This window comes from Odontesthes bonariensis, chromosome 6 (genome assembly GCF_027942865.1).
Source record: "Odontesthes bonariensis isolate fOdoBon6 chromosome 6, fOdoBon6.hap1, whole genome shotgun sequence".
NCBI classification, from domain to species: Eukaryota; Metazoa; Chordata; class Actinopteri; order Atheriniformes; family Atherinopsidae; genus Odontesthes; species Odontesthes bonariensis.
The window spans coordinates 7,227,256-7,245,320 of NC_134511.1; the positions used below are offsets into that span (position 1 = coordinate 7,227,256).

Sequence of the window (18,065 nt, forward strand, 5' to 3'; positions counted from 1 at the left end):
ACCTAAACAGTCCTACAGTCACTAAAAATGCCAGCAAAAACAAAGCCATACAACTCACTCAAAGCCAACTGACTCAAAACGTCCGCCTGCTTTCAAAAGGATCACATGGGCCACACCCTCCACTTAAATATCTTGAACTTCTTCTTTGCTTCTCCCAAAAGTCTGTTTACCCTAAGTGCTCCTCCTGCTGGGCCCCCAGCTGCTATTGCTTCTTCTAATCCAAATCCACTGACTGAACTTTACTGCCTCATCTGACACTTCCTTCACTATTTTCCTCACACTCTGTCCACTTACACCCAGCTCCCTCAACAATGAGACAACAGACTTTGCAACAAATCCTCTACATCCTACTTCAACTGGACAGATCCTAACTTTCCATCCTCGCTGCTCTGCTTCTGCCCCCAACTCCACATATCTAAGCTTTTTCCTTTCATATGCTTCTGCTACTAATTCCTCCCAAGGAACAGTCAGCTCTATGAAATAGACTTTCATTCTACTCCTAGACCCCAAGACAATATCAGGCCTTAGATTTGTAGAGGCTATCTCCTGGGGAACAACAAGCTTATTGTGCTCTAAACAACCAGCCAAACCTGGTATTCCTGCCTGCTGCACAGTAGTATCTATTAAGCTATTATTTTCTAAATAACTAGCTAATCTCTGTGCAACTAAGCTAAAGAAAATCTTCCCCTCTACATTTAGGAGAGAGATCATCCGGAACTGACTCAGGTCCGAGGACTCTTTCTCCTTTGAAATAAGAACGCCTCCTGCCGTACGCCATGCTCTAGGAACAACCTGTTTCTCCCAAACTATTCTAAATTGCCTCCAAAAAAACCTTAGGACATCCGGTGCACTTCTATAAACCTGGTAGGGGACTCCATTTGTCCGACGCCTGACTACCTCCTCAACCACTTTCCACCTTGGTGGTCTAACATCCATCTCATGAGCCATCTCTCCTAATGGTGGCATGTCAGGTGGAACGCCTGCTACTCTACGCTGCTCAAGATCTGAATATGTAGTTCTCCACCTCTGACTTTGTTGCCTTAAGCTGCCCTCCCTTTTCCTGGTTAAACAATCCTTTAACAAACTTTGAACGGGTCCCTGTAAAATGCCATCCTTACATATTCTTTCTTCTTTCTCTTTTTCCTAAGACATTCAGCCCTTCTAAGTATTGCTAGCCTGCTTCTCAATTCTTCCTGCAAAACATTAATTCCATCTCTCTCTTCTTCTGTAGCTCTTTTCCACTGCTTTCTTGGATTTCTTCTTTCCTTAACCAACTTCTCCATATCTTTTTGCTGTCTAGACTTAACTAAATGTACTTTTTCTCTAAATGTTCTCTTTCTATTTTGCACCCCAAATCTTTCTACACCACAGGAGTAAATTATATCTCCCATCTTCTCTAGCCTATCGCTCGCTTTTCCAAACTAACCTACCTATGATTATCGAGAAATCTTTATTGACTGCCTCCCATTCTTTATTGCTATTTGCCCAAGGCCACTTAACTCCAGCTTTCTGCTCCATATTTCTCTCTTTAACTGGCCCATTCACCTCAGTACATTAAATATGAATGGCTTCGTAAACCACTCTGTGTTGCATTTTTTTGCATGAAAAGTGCTTTAAAATTGATTGAACTTGTTTTTACATGCTTTTACATGCTGGCGAAGGTGCTGCTGAGCGGGTCGAGCATTCTTTTTGTGTTCATGATGTTACCCTGAATATTTGTTACATAGCCTCAATAAATAGCAGCCTGCTGTTATTTGTAATTTTTTACAGAGCCGCCTCTCAGACAGTCAGTCAGCAGCTGTGCAGCACTGTCACACTTCATCAAAGCTCCATCACCAATGATAATGTGACCCGGCCGACTCAGCACCACCGCTCCCTGCTGCCCAGAGTATTGGCAAGTGTCAGATAGCCGATAGATTTATGTATGCAAATCAACCGGATCAATACCGTCTGCCACGGCCCGAGATCTACAGCCATGCCACATTGCCTGGAATATTTCCTGTCAAATAAAATCCAGTGGCAGAGCAAAGGGAGAGCAGAAAAAAAAGAAAAAAACTTAATATGAAAGGAAAAATGATTTGAAGAAGAGGAGAGGAAAAGAGGGGATATCACGAAGAGGGCTCGCTGTCAAGGAGACAGCCGACAGCCAATCATCAGAGAGAAATAATCAGTGCGGGGCTGTCATTGGAGGAGAGTAAATAAGGCAGGAGACACAGGAAGAGGTTTTACAGTCGGATCTCATCTACTTTATATGTGACAAAAGTTCTCTCTGATTCTCAGACTGGGTAACAAACCAGGTATCATTACCCGAGGAACGGTGAAATAATTTAACACAAACATGACATTTAAGCCTTAAATGAAATGTCATGAAAAGTCAAACTTACAAATTTGACCAAATAATAAGACTTTTATTCATTTCCATCATCTTTAAAATATGTAAAATATATATTATAGTAAAAATATTCAGAATAATAGTGAAGAACAAATAAAATAAAAACTTAAAAACATTTAAACTAAATCATTAATATGCCTAAAAATGTATTAATAAAACAATATTAATACTTTGCAGGGCAACAAAATAAAAGGTGCAATTCAACATATTTCATTATTAATGTAGAATGTATATTTTTGTTCGTTTAAAATAATTTTTGTCAAAATCTTCAGTTTTTATATTGTCATTAAAAAAACACAGAACTTTGTGAAATCAAACTTTCAAATGACTTTAAATTAATTTTCAAGTAATTATGCAAATTAAACCAAAAACGATTACGAATGATGTTTAAAATGCTGTAAGTTTGTAACTTTCATACTAAATACCTTTAACACTATGATAATCTTAGTATTTAGTCTAATTATCATGGTATTTGATTATTTTGGTTGTCTAAACTTTTTCTAGATATTTTATTTTTTTTAATTAGATATGACACAGAAGAAACTAATGGGCACTCAAACAATGAATTGGGACTAAATCTGTTTTTTTATTCATATTAAGCACCCAGGAGGTGCCTTGCTCGTGGGTAACACGTGATTACTCCTGATTTAAATCCTTTTTAATTATGGAAATGTTACAAACCTGGAAATCGGTTTTAATAAAGCAGAAGTGATGATTATTTAATGTTTTATCATGCAGTTATCTGCTGGCTTATTAAACTAAGCATCCTTTACCTCCTCCACCTACTGTAAAAGCACAGACTAAGCACGAGGAGCGGGGACAGGTGGCGCGGGGAAGGGGGGGCGCGTGTCGGGCGCCTGTCGGCGTGGGCAACAGCCGCCGTGTCACCGCCTCCCTCGTGGGAACTGCCCGTCAAACAGAAAGGTTGTGCCACATCTGCATAATCATTACCGCGGCGACAGAAAGTCATTCTGGGAAACAATCAATGTTGTTTTAAAGAGCCTTAAAAAAACAAAAAGACAGAAAAAAGGCTCGAGGTGTCTTAAAGAAGATTTAGTGTCTCGTCCCGACGAACGGCAGCGCCGGCAGTTTTACCGGCAGCTCCGCGAGGCCTCAGCCTGGATGTGTTATGGGCCTCAGAGGTTTTTTAAGAGACAAACACTTTGAACCTGTTTTTGGTAACACAGAGGGAATCGGTGTGAGCTCTGCCCACCGAACTGAAGAAATAACGACCCCTGTGACACCTTCAGTCGTTAATAAATCCCTCATTATATCATTACAAGTTGCTACAAGTTGCTTTTATTGGGGCTGTTTTAGCCTTTTTGAAGAACAATAACAACTATTCACAAAGAAAAAGCTCTTTAAAGCTAATCATTCATCAGAAATGATTGAACAAAAACAAAAACAAATTGCATACGAGTGCCATATTACAAGAATTTATTCAAATATAAGACCAAAAAATGTATTTTTCCACAAATATTTTCAATTTTGAAATAGAAAACAGGACTATAGAACAGTAGATGTTAGCTTTCTAGCTAATGTCCAGCTGTGTTAACATCTGTTAGCTTCTTTCCTACCGACTCTGCTATCATAAACTGTATTTTAATGCAGCTGAAACCCCAATAAAGCCTCTTATTTCCTTTTTATTGACTGTTATCAGACCACACACTGAATCAGAAACAGAGAGCGAAATAACAGCAGTTAGCATTTTACCGACAGTCTCTGACTTTAAAAAAACATCAGACACAGATCTGCTTTATCATGTTACTTTTAACGTCTTTTCCAACACTTTCGAACCCTATTCAAGTTCAGAATGTTTGTTTAATTTTCCTGCAAACTAATGTCTTAATATATTAACTTTAGTTTAGAAAAGCTCTTTCAAACCACAGTTGTGTTTGTGAACAGGGTTTTCAAACATTGCACAGTAGTTATGAATAGCGCTGACTGTGTTTTTAATGTTTCAGGTTAGGAAAAGTTAACCCTATTAGAGCAGAGCAATACTCTGGAAATGCTTTAAGTTGACACGGCGTCTAAAAATAGCACAAGAGAATCTTTCCTCTCCATTTCAACAAATCTCCATTTCAGCATTGAAGAGGCCACGAAGATGCCAAGTGACCGTGAAGCCAAACAGTGCGGTGCAGGGCTGGAAACCAAAGTCATGTGGTGCAGTATCTCAGCCTCTTTGAGCTACAGTTGAAATGCTTTAAATGAGTTGACTTGTTGTCTTAAAGGAGAAGTTTTTTGTTTTTAAACCTGGACCTTATTTCTGGCATACAATACGTTCATCTACTCACCGATAACAGTTTGGTGAAAGTCGGCGTCCTTCGGAAGATATTTAGATCACTGGAGATCGGCGTATATCCATATAACGGGAGAGAACAGGGCAGAGACGATACAGCCTCTAAATAAGGCATTATCTGTCTTTATTTCACCAATACTTTAAGACGAATGAATGAATGAATGCGTACTATTGCACTGTTAGCTCAGAGCTGCCGTGTTGTTGTTATCTGGGGCTATCGGGGGGCTTATAGGGAGCTTTCCACACGCACATCTAGTGGCATGATCTCAGTAGATGAACGTATTTTATGCCAGAAATAAGGTCCAGGTTTAAACAGAAAGAACAGAAAGAAAAATATGTCAATGAGAGCAGCTTTATTGGGAATTCAGATGTAAAAATGTACACGAACACTTTGCCGTTTGTACAAAAAGATAGAATTTTGGAACCATGGTCCATTTAAGTCTAGTTGAGCATTTACATGCAGGAATGATTTAAGCCCCTACTGTATTACCTGGGTGCGTTAGTCTTGCTTTGAGCTCGATTTTGTACGTATTTAGTCGGACGAACAGGGGTACATGCATATTAAAAGTTTGGTTTTGGTCGGACATCCTTTAGCCTTATGAAAGAAAGCTGTTTAAAGTTCTGGCTGCTGTCGGTCAAACTATGGCTGTGTTCGAAACCGCATACTTCTCCTACTACCCCTACTAACTTTTTGAGTTAGTATGCGAGTTTGAGTAAGCGAGAAGTTCCCGGATACATACTAGATTCTCCGAAATGTTGGGTATGCATCATGAGGTTACTACTCATACTCAAACTACCCAAGATGCAACGTAACGTGACGTCGCCGATCGTCATTTCCTGTCAAAACGGCAGTTTCAAGCTAGCTGCAACGAGGGTAGGTTCACTTCCTGTTTTCAAAACAAAAGCACCAATTGTATGGTAATGGCTTTCCCTATGATAAAAGGGAACGGGTATTTTATTTTGTGAAAATAACCGGAAGTGCGTTGCTCACTGCGGCTAGCTTTAGTAGCGCCGAATTCGTTGGAACAAAATTGTAAATAGCCGGTATTTTGTCAGGTTTTCAACACGTTGGGGATCTAAACGACTACTTTGTCTCCTGAAAATGTTTCAAATGTTGCTAAAGTTTACAGAGTTTAGAGCTTAAGTGAAATCAGCTTCAGGCCGGCTGATTTCAGCTCGGGCAGGAGCGAAATGCATTGTGGGTAAACGCTCTGCATACTGTCTGATCGATGAGTATGCAGTATGGAAGTATGTAGTATGCAGTATGCGGTTTCGAACACAGCCTATGTCTTCATCATCTTCAGCAAAAAGAATCAGTATCATCAACTGAATTTCATATCTTTTTAAACACTTTAACGCTTTATCCCAGGTCAAAGAGTACATGTTTTCACAGACTCACTTGCTTAAAACTGGGTCGAGCCAGCTCATCCTGTGGAAATAAAGAGACCCACTGGAGTACGGAGCCCAGGACGGCTGACACCAGGATGTTGGATGAGCTGTGGCTCGTAGGATAACTCTGCAGATAAAGGCCGTTACAGATTAATGCAAATTTATGAAGAGACAGGTGATGAGCAGAAAAAACCAGAGCAGAAAAAAGGAGAAAAAGAAGGAATAAGTATGGAGAGAGTGTTGGTCAAAGAGGTGAGGTGTATAAAATGAAAGATGTGGAGAAAAACAACAGATCCGTGACAATGAAAAGGAGAAGAAGGGGATATACGTGAAAAGAGAAAGATAAAATAAGAGCAGAGGACCGAGGAAGAGAAAAGGAAAGAAGAAAAGGAAAGTGATGAAGAAGCAAAAGGAAAGAAGATGAGGGAAAGAGGGGGGAGAGGGTCCTCCTCTATCAGCAGATAAGAGGCAGAAACAGATGAATCCTATTGGCCGGCGAGCCTCTTCCAGCCTCTTATCTCCTCGCCTTCCTGAACTCGGGACACATTTCATAGAAATTTGCGAAATCAGGAAAGCTGGGTATCGTGTCATCTATCACCGGGCGACGCCAGCCCATACATCCTCCCAGATTCACAGTAAAAGCCACAATTGACACTTTTTTAAAAAGTTTTAACAATTACATGCTGCGGCGGCCACAAAACAGCTTTCAAGGTCAAACGAACTTGGCGGAATTTAAGAGTTTCAGGCTCAGAACGACCGCATTTACCCATAAATCACACGCAGCTGAACAAATAAAGGGCGTAATGCACTTCGGGAAGGGTTTGCTCGTGATTAATTGTGCTGTATAAAGTGAAATTAAATACAAAAAAAGAAAAGAAAAAATAGAAACAGTTTTAACAAATTTTGAACTCAGAGTTAATGAACCTTTGAGGAAAAATGATTTTATTTTATCTTTTTAATGTGATCAGCGATAGTTGATATGTTCATGCATGTGCGTATTATTTGGATCTGATCTTAGGATTCACCATGGCAACCGGTAAATAAAAAGCAATGACTGGAGCTACAATAATGTTTAATATAAAAAACAGAAGCTTTGAAAGCAGTTAAGGACATTAAATTATTCCTAAAAGAACAAACCAAGCTGGAATATTAATGTATTAATACATATATATGTAATATTAATGGAGATTTTTTTTCTTCTAGTAATTTAATATAAGTAAGTATAAGAAAAAGTCATTTATAACCTTTTGCACCTCTATAAAACCACATTTTAACAACTAGATTTCAACGGGCTGCAGCTTAAAACCGATCAGAGATAAAGTGAAACTGTAAATGGGGAAAATATTGAGTGAGACCCAAAGTTTATGAAGGCAGTAAATATAATCACCTAATTTGCATGTTGTGACATCACCGTGACGTCACTGCGTGCTGGCTTATGAACAAAGCTGTTCAAAGTTATGATCTTTTTCATGTTTTTTGGTCATTTTATCCACATAAAAACAACAGAAAATCAGTAAAAGGAAAGTCAGGAAGAATCAGTCTTTACATCAGATCCTGATTCTGGCTTCAGGGTTTGAGTGGCCAAGAACCGGTGTTCACATCTGTGAGTTTCATTTGTTCTCAGAGTCCAGAAATCATCAGTTAGGAAGAGGGACAACAACTCAGTGGGCTCAGCATCTGTCACATCTGTCTCTTCGAAGGCCAACAGGCTCATCAAAGTGTCTGATTTCCTCCCCGGTACACTTCATCAGTATTCAGAAAAACCCAGTCATCATTACCGCTGACGTACTGGTTTCCATTCAGACCCGTTTCACCTGGACATGCTCCATTTAATTTAATTCACTTCCTCATCAATTTACTTGAAAATTTTGAATGGGAAGACATCTTAATTCATGTCTGCCATCTGGTGTTGGATAGGACATGTCACACGGCTATCATCCTGAAGACGATGTGAAGTGGAAGTAGGGCTGGGAGATGATTAACATTTTTATGATTTCCCTGATTAATCACGATTAATCGCATTTGTACGCAAAATCCAAAAATGAATCCAAAAGTAGTGTATAGCTTTTAGCATTTAGTTTAATTTTAAATATGCTGCCATATGAATGAAAGTGCCATAACATTTGTTGTGCAAACACACTTTTAACATCAGCATCTTTCTGTAGTTTTTATGTAGAAGCCTCGCTCCACTGTCTGTTTCCTTGAATGACTTGCTGCTATCAGTTGTGTGTTTTGCCTTTAAGTGATATTTTAGACTGGAACTACTACGCTGAGAAGACAATTCAACTTGGCTGTGTTTACAGATGACTTTGGTTCTGTCGACTCCGCCGTCTGGAAGAAGTTTAAAATGAAAATGGCTGAGTAAAAGTTCCGTACCCTTCTCCATGTTTGGTGGATCCGCCGATTACTTTCTTTTCCGATTCCACAGCAGACAGCAACAGACTTTTACAAAATAAAAGCCTGTGAGAAACAGACTTTTACAATAATACAAGAAATAATAAAATCTGCGCTAATGCGCGATAAAATATGTGACGGCGTTAAATACTTAACGAGTTAACTCGCCCAGCCCTAATTCGAAGTATTCTGTTTGTTGAAATAGGACATTTATGCCACTAGATGTCACTGTATTCTACACGCTGGAGCTTTGTTCCAGCTGTGGAATCTCCATCAGTTTTAGTCATAAAAGAACAGTCTCATATTAACAGGCTCTTATATTTTATGGAGCAAACTTCAACATCGTTCAGCTCAGGCTGAAGGGTCAAATTAACCATCTTTAAAAAAAATGTATGCTAGCGTCACGCAGGTATGAGAAGGATCTGTCAGATTAGGTTCTTTTAGGTCTCTGTGGATTATTTTTGGCATTTTTTTAGTGTCAAATATTTGGCTGAAAAGCTGCATGATGTGGTACGTGTTCCTGTTTCTCACATCATCACCCTGCAGGTGTTTTGTATGAAACCAGCAGAGTTTGAATTAGCTCCCACACGGCCTCTCGGATGTGTGTACGTGGCAGCGCTGTGCATGACAAACTGGTCCAATTTCAGGCGTGTCGCGGCGCCCGGCTGATATTTGTCTCACTGGCGTTGCTGTAGTCGTTGTGGCCCCCTTCCTTCCTCCTCTTCTTCTTCTTTTTAGTTTCTCCTCAGATTTGAATCGGCAGGCCGGGCCGCGGTCCGTTCTCCGTCTGACAGCGCAGAAATAATTACAGTACAGCCTGTTATATTAGCCCCCTTATCAGGCTGCCGAGGGGGGTAGTTGATCAACTGAGGTCACTGTATCCTGACCACAGCACAACAGCTACACCTCCATTTGGAGATATGATAAATAAAAGTCGGGGGTTACGCTGCAACAACACTGTTATCTGCTTCTTGGTGCTTTTTTTGTTCCATCCTCTCCCCTCCCTGCAACACTTCTGTGTTCGTGTGTCCGTGGAACAAAGACAGAGTTAAAGCAGCCGACAGAGAGAGTAAACGCGGAAACGTGCGAGTGTTTGATGATTTAGTATAAGTTACGAGCCTAAATAATAAAGGCATCTGCATGAGATGGTGTCCTTCCAGATTACATGCACTTTATTTATTCACCAACTCAGAAAGATAACATAAGGTTGGCGGGGGTGGTGGGGGGGGCTGTTGTTGTAAATACACCCACATTATTCTAACAACGGGTCGCAGACAGCAGCGCAGGAGAGTGTGGAGATAATAGATGCACCTACATTATCCTGAAGTGGCGGGGAAATTGAGGGGTTAGGAGGGTGAGCAGAACAGATGTGCCTACATTATTCTAAAGCCAGATTGATAGTGACGGTGTGGGGGGGGGGGGTCGAGGCAGAGAGTGTAAAAATAAACACGTCTACATTATTCTGGAGTCATGCGAGAGCGAGAGGTTAGCGTGAGCAAGGAAAACAGATGCAGAGGCGGAGGTGAAGCTGGAAAACTGTGCGCTCCATTACTCTTCAGTTCCAGCGATAGTGTGAGGTTAAGGAGGCAGCTTTACCTACATTATTCTCAACCTGAGAGAGACTGGAAGCCGAAAGGTACAGGGCTGTTGAATAAAAAATGAGATTTCTGAGACGGAAAATCGTGTTTAAAGGAGGGGAGGATTTACACAGACAAACATGTATAAAACAAACGTGTCACACAGTCGCAGCAAAATAAAGTTTAACATATCTGTTATGCAGACGATTTACACATTTATCTACCACTGAAGCCAAATAGTAACAGTGCACAATGTTCTTTGTTTAATGATATTAAGCAGCGGTCGGCCCAAAATTTTCCCCATTCAAATGATGACAAAACTGAATTCATTGTGTTTTGGGGACACTGTGACGGCCGGCTTTGGCACCTCGTCTTCAAAGCTTAGTTCAACCGTCAGCAATATGGGAGTGACCTTTGACCTTTGACCTTTGACAGTCATCTGAGGTCAGACAAACAAATTAACAATGTCTTCAGGACTAGTTTTTTCCAGTTGCGTCTCCTGGCCAAAGTTAAAATGTTTTTAAGTCGTCATGACCTTGAGAAATCCACCCATGCCCTAATAAGTTCCAGGTCAGACTATTGCAATGCGCTTTATGTTGGCGTCTCCCAGTCTTCTCTCAGTCGCCTTCAGCTGGTGCAGAACGCTGCTGCCCGTCTTTAACCAACACCAACAGACGTGTGCACACCTCTCCTGTTCTTAACTCCCTCCATTGGCTTCCTGTCCTTTATAGAACTGATTTTAAACGTTTAATGTTTGTTTTTAAAGCTCTTAGCGGCCTCGCCCTATCGTATTTATCTGAGCTTTTAACAGTCCTGGTAGAGCTCTGAGGTCAACAGATCAGTTTCTGCTGGAAGTGCCCAGGTCAGAACACAAACCCTGGGGTGAGCGAGCCTTTTCCCAAAGCTGCCCCCAGCAGTTAAATGGCTGCAAGGTGCCCAGGTCCTGTGGCTGCAGAACCAGCCCAGATCATCAGCCCTCCACCACCGTGCTTGGCAGCTGGTGTGAGGTGTTTCTAAATTACTAGAGAAGCTGTAAGGTTGGACTTTTCCACTCCCAACTTCTTTTAGTTTAGATCAAATTAATTATGACAAAGTAATATCTCTAACTGTAGTGCATCAGTCAACAACATTAAAAATATCCAGATAAAGAACAATTTTATTCAAAAGATAGTCTCTCATTTGTCATCAAACATCCCAAAGCAGAGGCTCCAGGCACGACTCTGCTGGATGTACTCACGGATACTCATGTATAGTGGGTGTAAATACTGCTCTGAAGCCTCTTAATAAAGTCATATGTGAATTCATTCACCGCCTGCAGAAACCTGCTGCCTAAATAAGACAGCTAGTCGATGCTGTGACACAATGCAAAGTACCGCGGCGCCCACTTTGTGACAGCCTATATGCTCGGCCTGTGTTCACCACATGCAGAGCTGATGTGAGGCCTCCTGACAGGCTGATTATCAGTTTGTGCCGCTGACAAAGAGTCTTTGGACAAAAACATCTGCGTGAGAGCAACACGCAGGTGAACTGCCACAGAGAACAGGTATGCTGCTCAGGCTGGCAGCTGAGAGGCAAAACTGTGTGTTAAAGCAGCACCAAAAGAAGTTTGTGAACCTTAAAACTATGTGACTGACTTATTTTAAAGTATGCTGACTTTTGCTGTGCACATTATTGTCTTATAATCTTATTTCTGACCTGGGCCTCTTCAAATCTAGGCTAAAAACCTACTTATTTAGGATTGCTTTTAATACCCAGTAGTATGAGGACACATTTATCTTATTTGATTTTGTTATATTTTATTGCTTTCACTGTTCTTTTATTGTTTTTATTTGTTTTTACATCTTCTTCTCTTTATTTATTACCTGCTTTAAAGCACTTTGGTACATCGTAAGGATTGTCTGCAAAGGGCTGTATAAATAAAGTACATTTACATTTTCCGGGTTGAGAAACCACAATTAACAACTTTACTAATTTTACATTCATAGTTTTTCTTTTATTGATCACAGTGTGAAGAAAAATGCTCCGCAAACCAAACTCAAATAAAGTTTCATATTAAGCAGTTTAGGGTTTTAATCTTTGTTTAAACAGTAATCTGGAGGAAAGAGTGAACTAAAAACAGTTAAAATACGATTAAACTGTGTCTAAAATCTGAAAATTAGGTTTGATAGTTTGAGAAAATCCAAATTTACCTAAAAACAACTAATTTTTTAATTCTCAAACTAATATATTAAAGAATAATAACCTTTAAATCAAGTCATGTGTATCCTGCTTAAAGTTCCTGCACCTTAAACTGATAATATTAAAGCCTAAGCTGTTTCATTGCATCTCCACCGACCTAAAAAAAAAGGACATAATTAATAAATAAACACTAAAAATCAGCCATGGATGAGATACATTCCTTTATTGTAATTAAAGTATTCAAACTTCTGCTCTGCCAGGCTGCAGGAATGTCAAATCAAAACCAAAAAAAAGGTTTCAAAAGAAAATATCTCCTCAGATTAAGCAATTTATCACCCGTGAACATTAAAAAATAAAATCAAGTAAAAGTTCTCAACCATCATTCAGCAACAAGAACATGGAATAAAAGATTTTTTTAAAAATCAACACAGTGAAATACGATTAAAGGAGCGGTGGGAGGTGGCAGAGGACCAAAAAAAAAACTTAAATAATCAAAAATAGTTTAACTTCCGCTTTAATCAAAAAAGAGACGATCAGCATCCTCTGTGAGAGACGGGGGATGTTTGAACTTGGTGAAGATAAAAGAACAATCAAGAGACGGATTCTGCGGAGCAGCCTTCACATTGACCCGCAGAAACAGCCGGTAGAAATAACGCTCACAGTTTGAGGCTGAACCCGGGGCGGGGCGGCTCACGCCGTCACCTGACCGGCTCGCTTTCGCCCCCGCAGGAACGCTCCGAACCTCCGTTTCAGTCAGCGACTCGTAAGCATCGCCAAAAACAGAAAGCAGGAAAATAAAACTAAAGCTAAAGCTAAAACTAAAGCCGGTTCGTGTTCACAACAAACTAAAGTCACATCGACAGGAAGAAGCTGCTGATTTTACAGTCGAACGGGTTCGTTTGGGTCCGACTCTGCTGCTTTAACGGATAAACTGCTTCATAAAGAAAGAAAAAACAATGGCAATGCATGTCTTTGTAAAAAAAAAAAGCACCAAATTTAGACTTTTTTTCAGGTATTTTCAGCCATGACGAGAGAATCCAGAAATAAATCTGCCTGCAGATGACCGACCAAGATGGTCAAGAGGAAACACGCAGCGAACCGAACTGCAAAGCGAGACTCTTCCGCGTCCAGCCGCCAAAATAAGAATGTTGCCTTCACTCTCGATCATACAGCAACATGAACGGAGGTTCGTGTTTTAAAAGGAAAGCGAGGTACCGGTCAGGTGACGGGAAGAGCGAGACGTAAAACAAGACAGATGCAGCCAGCCGTCCTTCACCGCTGAGTGGACAAACATTTAACTCGTTTAAATTTACTCGGAGTGTAAAAGGATAAAACCGATAGAATCGATAAAGCAGGCTGATGCTGTGTGGCGTTCAGGGTCCTGTTAAAGAGTCACTTTGCTCGTTTCAAACGCTTCCCGACAATAAAGTTAAAAACAAAAAAAAAAAGATGATAAATTGTGCAACACTTGGAAAAAAAAAAAAAAAAAAAAAAAAAAAAAAAAAGGAAAAGGCTCAACCGTAATTTCCCACAGGCAGCGTTAAACATCCAATCAGAGAGCTGTTGCCGGGCGGAAAATGGATGGGTAAAGTCTGAGATGTGCAGAACTCGCATTAGAACTTCGGATATTTGCTCCAACTCTCAACTTCCTCTGAAGCCGAGGCTTGTGGGTAATGTAGTCTTTAGAAACGTGTATGGAAACTCGTTCTTGCCAGAGAAAAAAAAAAAAAAAAAAAAAAAAAAATCAGAAAAGGGAAACTTTAAGACATCCTACGAACTCGGCCTTTAAGTCCCCTGATTTAGCTTTTTCTAAACAAGACACACACATTAAATTAATTGTTTAAAGTGCAATAAAATGACAGATTTATCGATTTATAAGTTAATCTATCAGTTGTTTATTTACTGCGTACAAAGTAAAGAAGGGGACTTAAAGGGATATTTTTCCTGGTGTGTCTGGAAATATTCTACATGTAACATTTAATTACTGACTTTTCCTGTTTTTTTTTTAAATTAATTATTTCTTTTGGGTTAAAATGCTGTAAAAAGACGGGAGAATGAATCTAAATTATTTGCTTAAACTTGTGAGAGAGGCTTGAGTTTTGAAGTATCATGTCATGGAAATTATTTCTTCATCCTTTTCCATTCTCTTTTTTTAAATTTTTATGGCAAGAACGTGGCTCCATACATCCGAACCTCGGACACTTTCCTTTCACCTGAAAGTCTGAATACGGGTGTTGGAATTGGGACTTATTCGATAAAGTGCTCCGAACGTCTGAACCGGTTTGTGTAAAAAGCTGTCAGCAGAGCTGTACCTCGTGCTGCCTTCACAGTCATTCATGATTACGAGCTTCCAGCCCGATTACCCACTAACTTACAGATAAATATGGATTATTTTTGTTTTTGGTAGATTTATTAAACTCTTAAGACCGAATTATCAGTTGGGACGTGAGCGCAGCAAACAGTTTGGCTGAAAAACAAACCAAAAAATGATGCAGAAAAGTCACTTTTGAGTCGATTTGCTGTGTCACTCCACTTCTGATCCTAAACAGATGCATCATGGGTAGTGTAGTTTGACCACAGCCGGTCAGGACGGTCTGCGGCGTTGAGCGGAGTCTACGAGATGGCCTTGGCCTCGGGTAAGAAGGCATCCCAGTATTTAATGAGCTGCAGGAGAAAGGAAATAAAGGAAATGTCTCATTTTCAGAGAGAAATCCAGCAAATAAGATTCGATTCCATGGATTCACCTTTAAAATCAAACCATTTGATCATTTCAAAACGTGTCCAACACGCCTTCTATATCTTTTATGGGGATTTTTATTTCAGTATAAAAAAAAAACATCTATTATTTGACAGAAATATTATTAAAAAACTCTTAAAATAAGAAACTTTCTACATGCCAAACGGGCCAAAGATAACGGTAGTGTTGTTTTACCTGCTGCTGCGTCTGAACCAGCGACTCCAGGTATTTAATAATGCTCATTTTAAAGTCCTTCACTCTCTCTTTCTGTAGAAAATGTAAAATGTCAGTTGATCAAACGCATGAAAAATGTGATGAAACATCCATTTATCCTTCCTCCGGCCTCTCACCTCAAACCTGCTGACTTCTTTCCGGATGGTTTTGGAGATTTGCTCAAAGTCTCGTTCGCCCTGTTGGACCTTCATCTCCAGCTGAAACACACGAGCAAAGAAGACAAAGTCCTAAAACTGTAAAATGTTTGGAATCCGGCCGCAGACCTGCTGCCTCAAACCTTAAACAAGCTGCAGAAATGACAGTTTCACTGGTTTAATTTTGGATGAATCAGGACCAGATTTACTGAGAGGATTCTGTTCTGCCCGTCACAGACGGACATGTTCCAGCTACAGTTTACTCGTGTAGATGTTTCCAGATGTTTTGGCTGCAGAAATCTACTCGTTTCACTGATAACGAAGCTGATAAAGTCACCGGTGAGACAGCTTTGGACCGAAGATGTGTTCCAGCTCGGAGACTAATATCTGAAACTGGGATCATGTATTTGTCTTTAAATGAGCAAAGTTACATTCAGAAGTTGTGGAACGCAATCAAAAGACAGAAATTCTAAGAGGATGTTGAATAAAATGATTTGAATATATTCCTGTTCTGACTTGAGGGAGCACAAGTTCTGGTTCAGATAAATCTGACTGATAACCAACAGCAGAGGTCACGTTTCTACAGATTTAGCTTCTCTTCATTGGCTCCCTGTTAAATTCTCCTCACATATAAAGCTCTTAATGGCCGAGCTCCATCACATCCTAAAGTTTGGGAGGCAGAGCCTTCAGTTATCAGGCCCCTCTCTGTGGAACCAGCTGCCGTTTCTACCCTTAAAATTAAGCTTAAAACTTTCCTTTCTGATAAAGCTTACAGTTAGGGATGGCTCAGGTGAGCCTGAAACATCCCATAGTTATGCTGCGATAGGCCCAGACTGCTGGGGGACCTCCCATGATGCACCTCTCCTCCCTCTGCTCTCTTTGGCCTGGTGTTACGGTGTTTGTTGTCCCCTCTTTCCTGTCTTCTCTAACCCCAGCTGGTGGAGGCAGATGGCCGCCCTTCCTGGTTCTGGTTCTGATGGAGCTTTCTTCCTGTTGAAAGAGTTTTTTCTCTCCACAGTCGCCTCGTGCACGCTCAGGACGGGGGATTGGACCAAAGAGAAGTTTCAGTGCAATCTATTCTTCAGCTGGGAAACTTTTTTTAAATTGGCTCTGTATGAATTAATTTGGGATTTAATGGATTTGTTTTAATTGGTTTGAACTGAACTGTATCTTTTTTTAAGTGTCCTGAGATCACATTCGTTGCGATTTGGTGCTTTATGAATAAAACTGAAATGAAATTTAAAGGAATACCAATGAAAGAAATGCTTTAACATTAACACAAAGTCCTCTAGATAAGATGTCCATTCAGCACACATGATGCACATAAGGCCAAGATGGGACCTACTGAATGGACATATGGGGCTCGTACAAAAGTTCTCTGGAAGAAAACCAGCTCTCAGTCCGTTCCAGAGTTTTAGAGACACCCCAATGAGCTGAGTAATCTAAAATCATGGGGCGTAACTCGTGCCTTTCTGGACTTCCCGTCTGGATCTTTGACCTTTTGCCTTCTTACTCTTTTAAAACCCGATGTTAGAAGTGAGCTGTGGCTGTGACAGAACCGCAGAAACTGAATTATATTGCATCACTCCCACATCAAAACTGCATAATTCACAGTTTTAGCGTTAAAAAAAGGCTTAAAAGTCATGACTGAGGCCATAAAAAGGAAAATATGTCCAGTAGAAACAGATAAACTAAGAAGTATTATCCGTTTCTCATGGACTCTCACACAGTTGAACCTTTTTTAAAATCACAGACTGCATCCATCTGTTAAAAAGTGTTGTTCCTTTGCTGAAAACAGCCAGTTTATAAAAGTACTTTAACTCTGAAAATGAACCAACGTTAACTCGAAACTACAGACAAAGCTTCACAGAGGTGATAACTAAGATGAAGGTTGTTAACTGAGGTTACTGATAGTCACCGACCACACAAATGCTGCATTAAATGAGTTAAACAGGCTGAAATAATGAAGGAATTTAATCAGATTATGTGAGTTTATGGATAAAAAAGAAGAAGCATTATATTCTCTAAAGCTTAAATCAATGATTCCGAACCTTTTCAGCCAAATGTGCCCCCACACTATCCTTTTATCCGCTTTAATCCAGAAATGTTTGTCATACGGTCAACATTTAATAAAGTTTGGGAAATTTCATCATCATTCCACAATGAAATCGCTCATTTTGCTTCATTATATCTGGTGTAATAATCATTTAGAAGTTATAGTTTTATTGAGCCAAAGATCACAATCATTCAGTTATTTTACTTATTTTAACAATTTATAAAAATGACTTTTAAGTCAAATATTGCATCAAACTATTTATTCATAACTTTATTCGACCCTTTAGACTCGGTTGGACTTCTTCGGTTCCCAGTTTACCCAGTTTGTCTCAGCTCAGGTGCCTTTTGTTTTCTCTCAGATTACTAGAAACCGACGTTTCCATGCAGATGTTAGAAACCGCAGAAGGGGAACAAAAACATCTGGTTGGGAATCACTGCACAACGGGATCCAAGCTGTCACATAAAGGAGTTTGTCTTTTTGAAATTAAATGCTTTTAAGCTTCATTTCTTTCACTTTGCAGCACGTTTACACTCTTATCTGGTGCTCAGCATTCTCAAAAATGTCGTTTCAAAGATGGAAGTTTCATAATTAAAAAAATATCAGTTAGATTATCAATTATCAATTATACATCCTGAACTTTGTGTCCAATTAAATTCTTTCTGGAATTTTTGAATT

At 39.9% G+C, this 18,065-nt stretch overlaps 1 protein-coding gene across 1 annotated transcript in view; it reads right to left on the reverse strand.

Annotated features, from left to right (window-relative positions):
- Positions 1-12,437: 12,437 nt before the first annotated feature.
- snx2 (sorting nexin 2) overlaps positions 12,438-18,065 on the reverse strand; it is a 45,874-nt gene continuing 40,246 nt past the window's right edge. The window contains exons 13-15 of the mRNA XM_075467202.1: positions 15,317-15,397; positions 15,162-15,233; positions 12,438-14,893 (exon numbers count right to left, since the gene is read on the reverse strand). Of these exons, the coding sequence (XP_075323317.1) occupies positions 14,843-14,893; positions 15,162-15,233; positions 15,317-15,397 (204 nt within the window). The 3' untranslated portion in view covers positions 12,438-14,842. The remainder of the gene's footprint in view (positions 14,894-15,161; positions 15,234-15,316; positions 15,398-18,065) is intronic.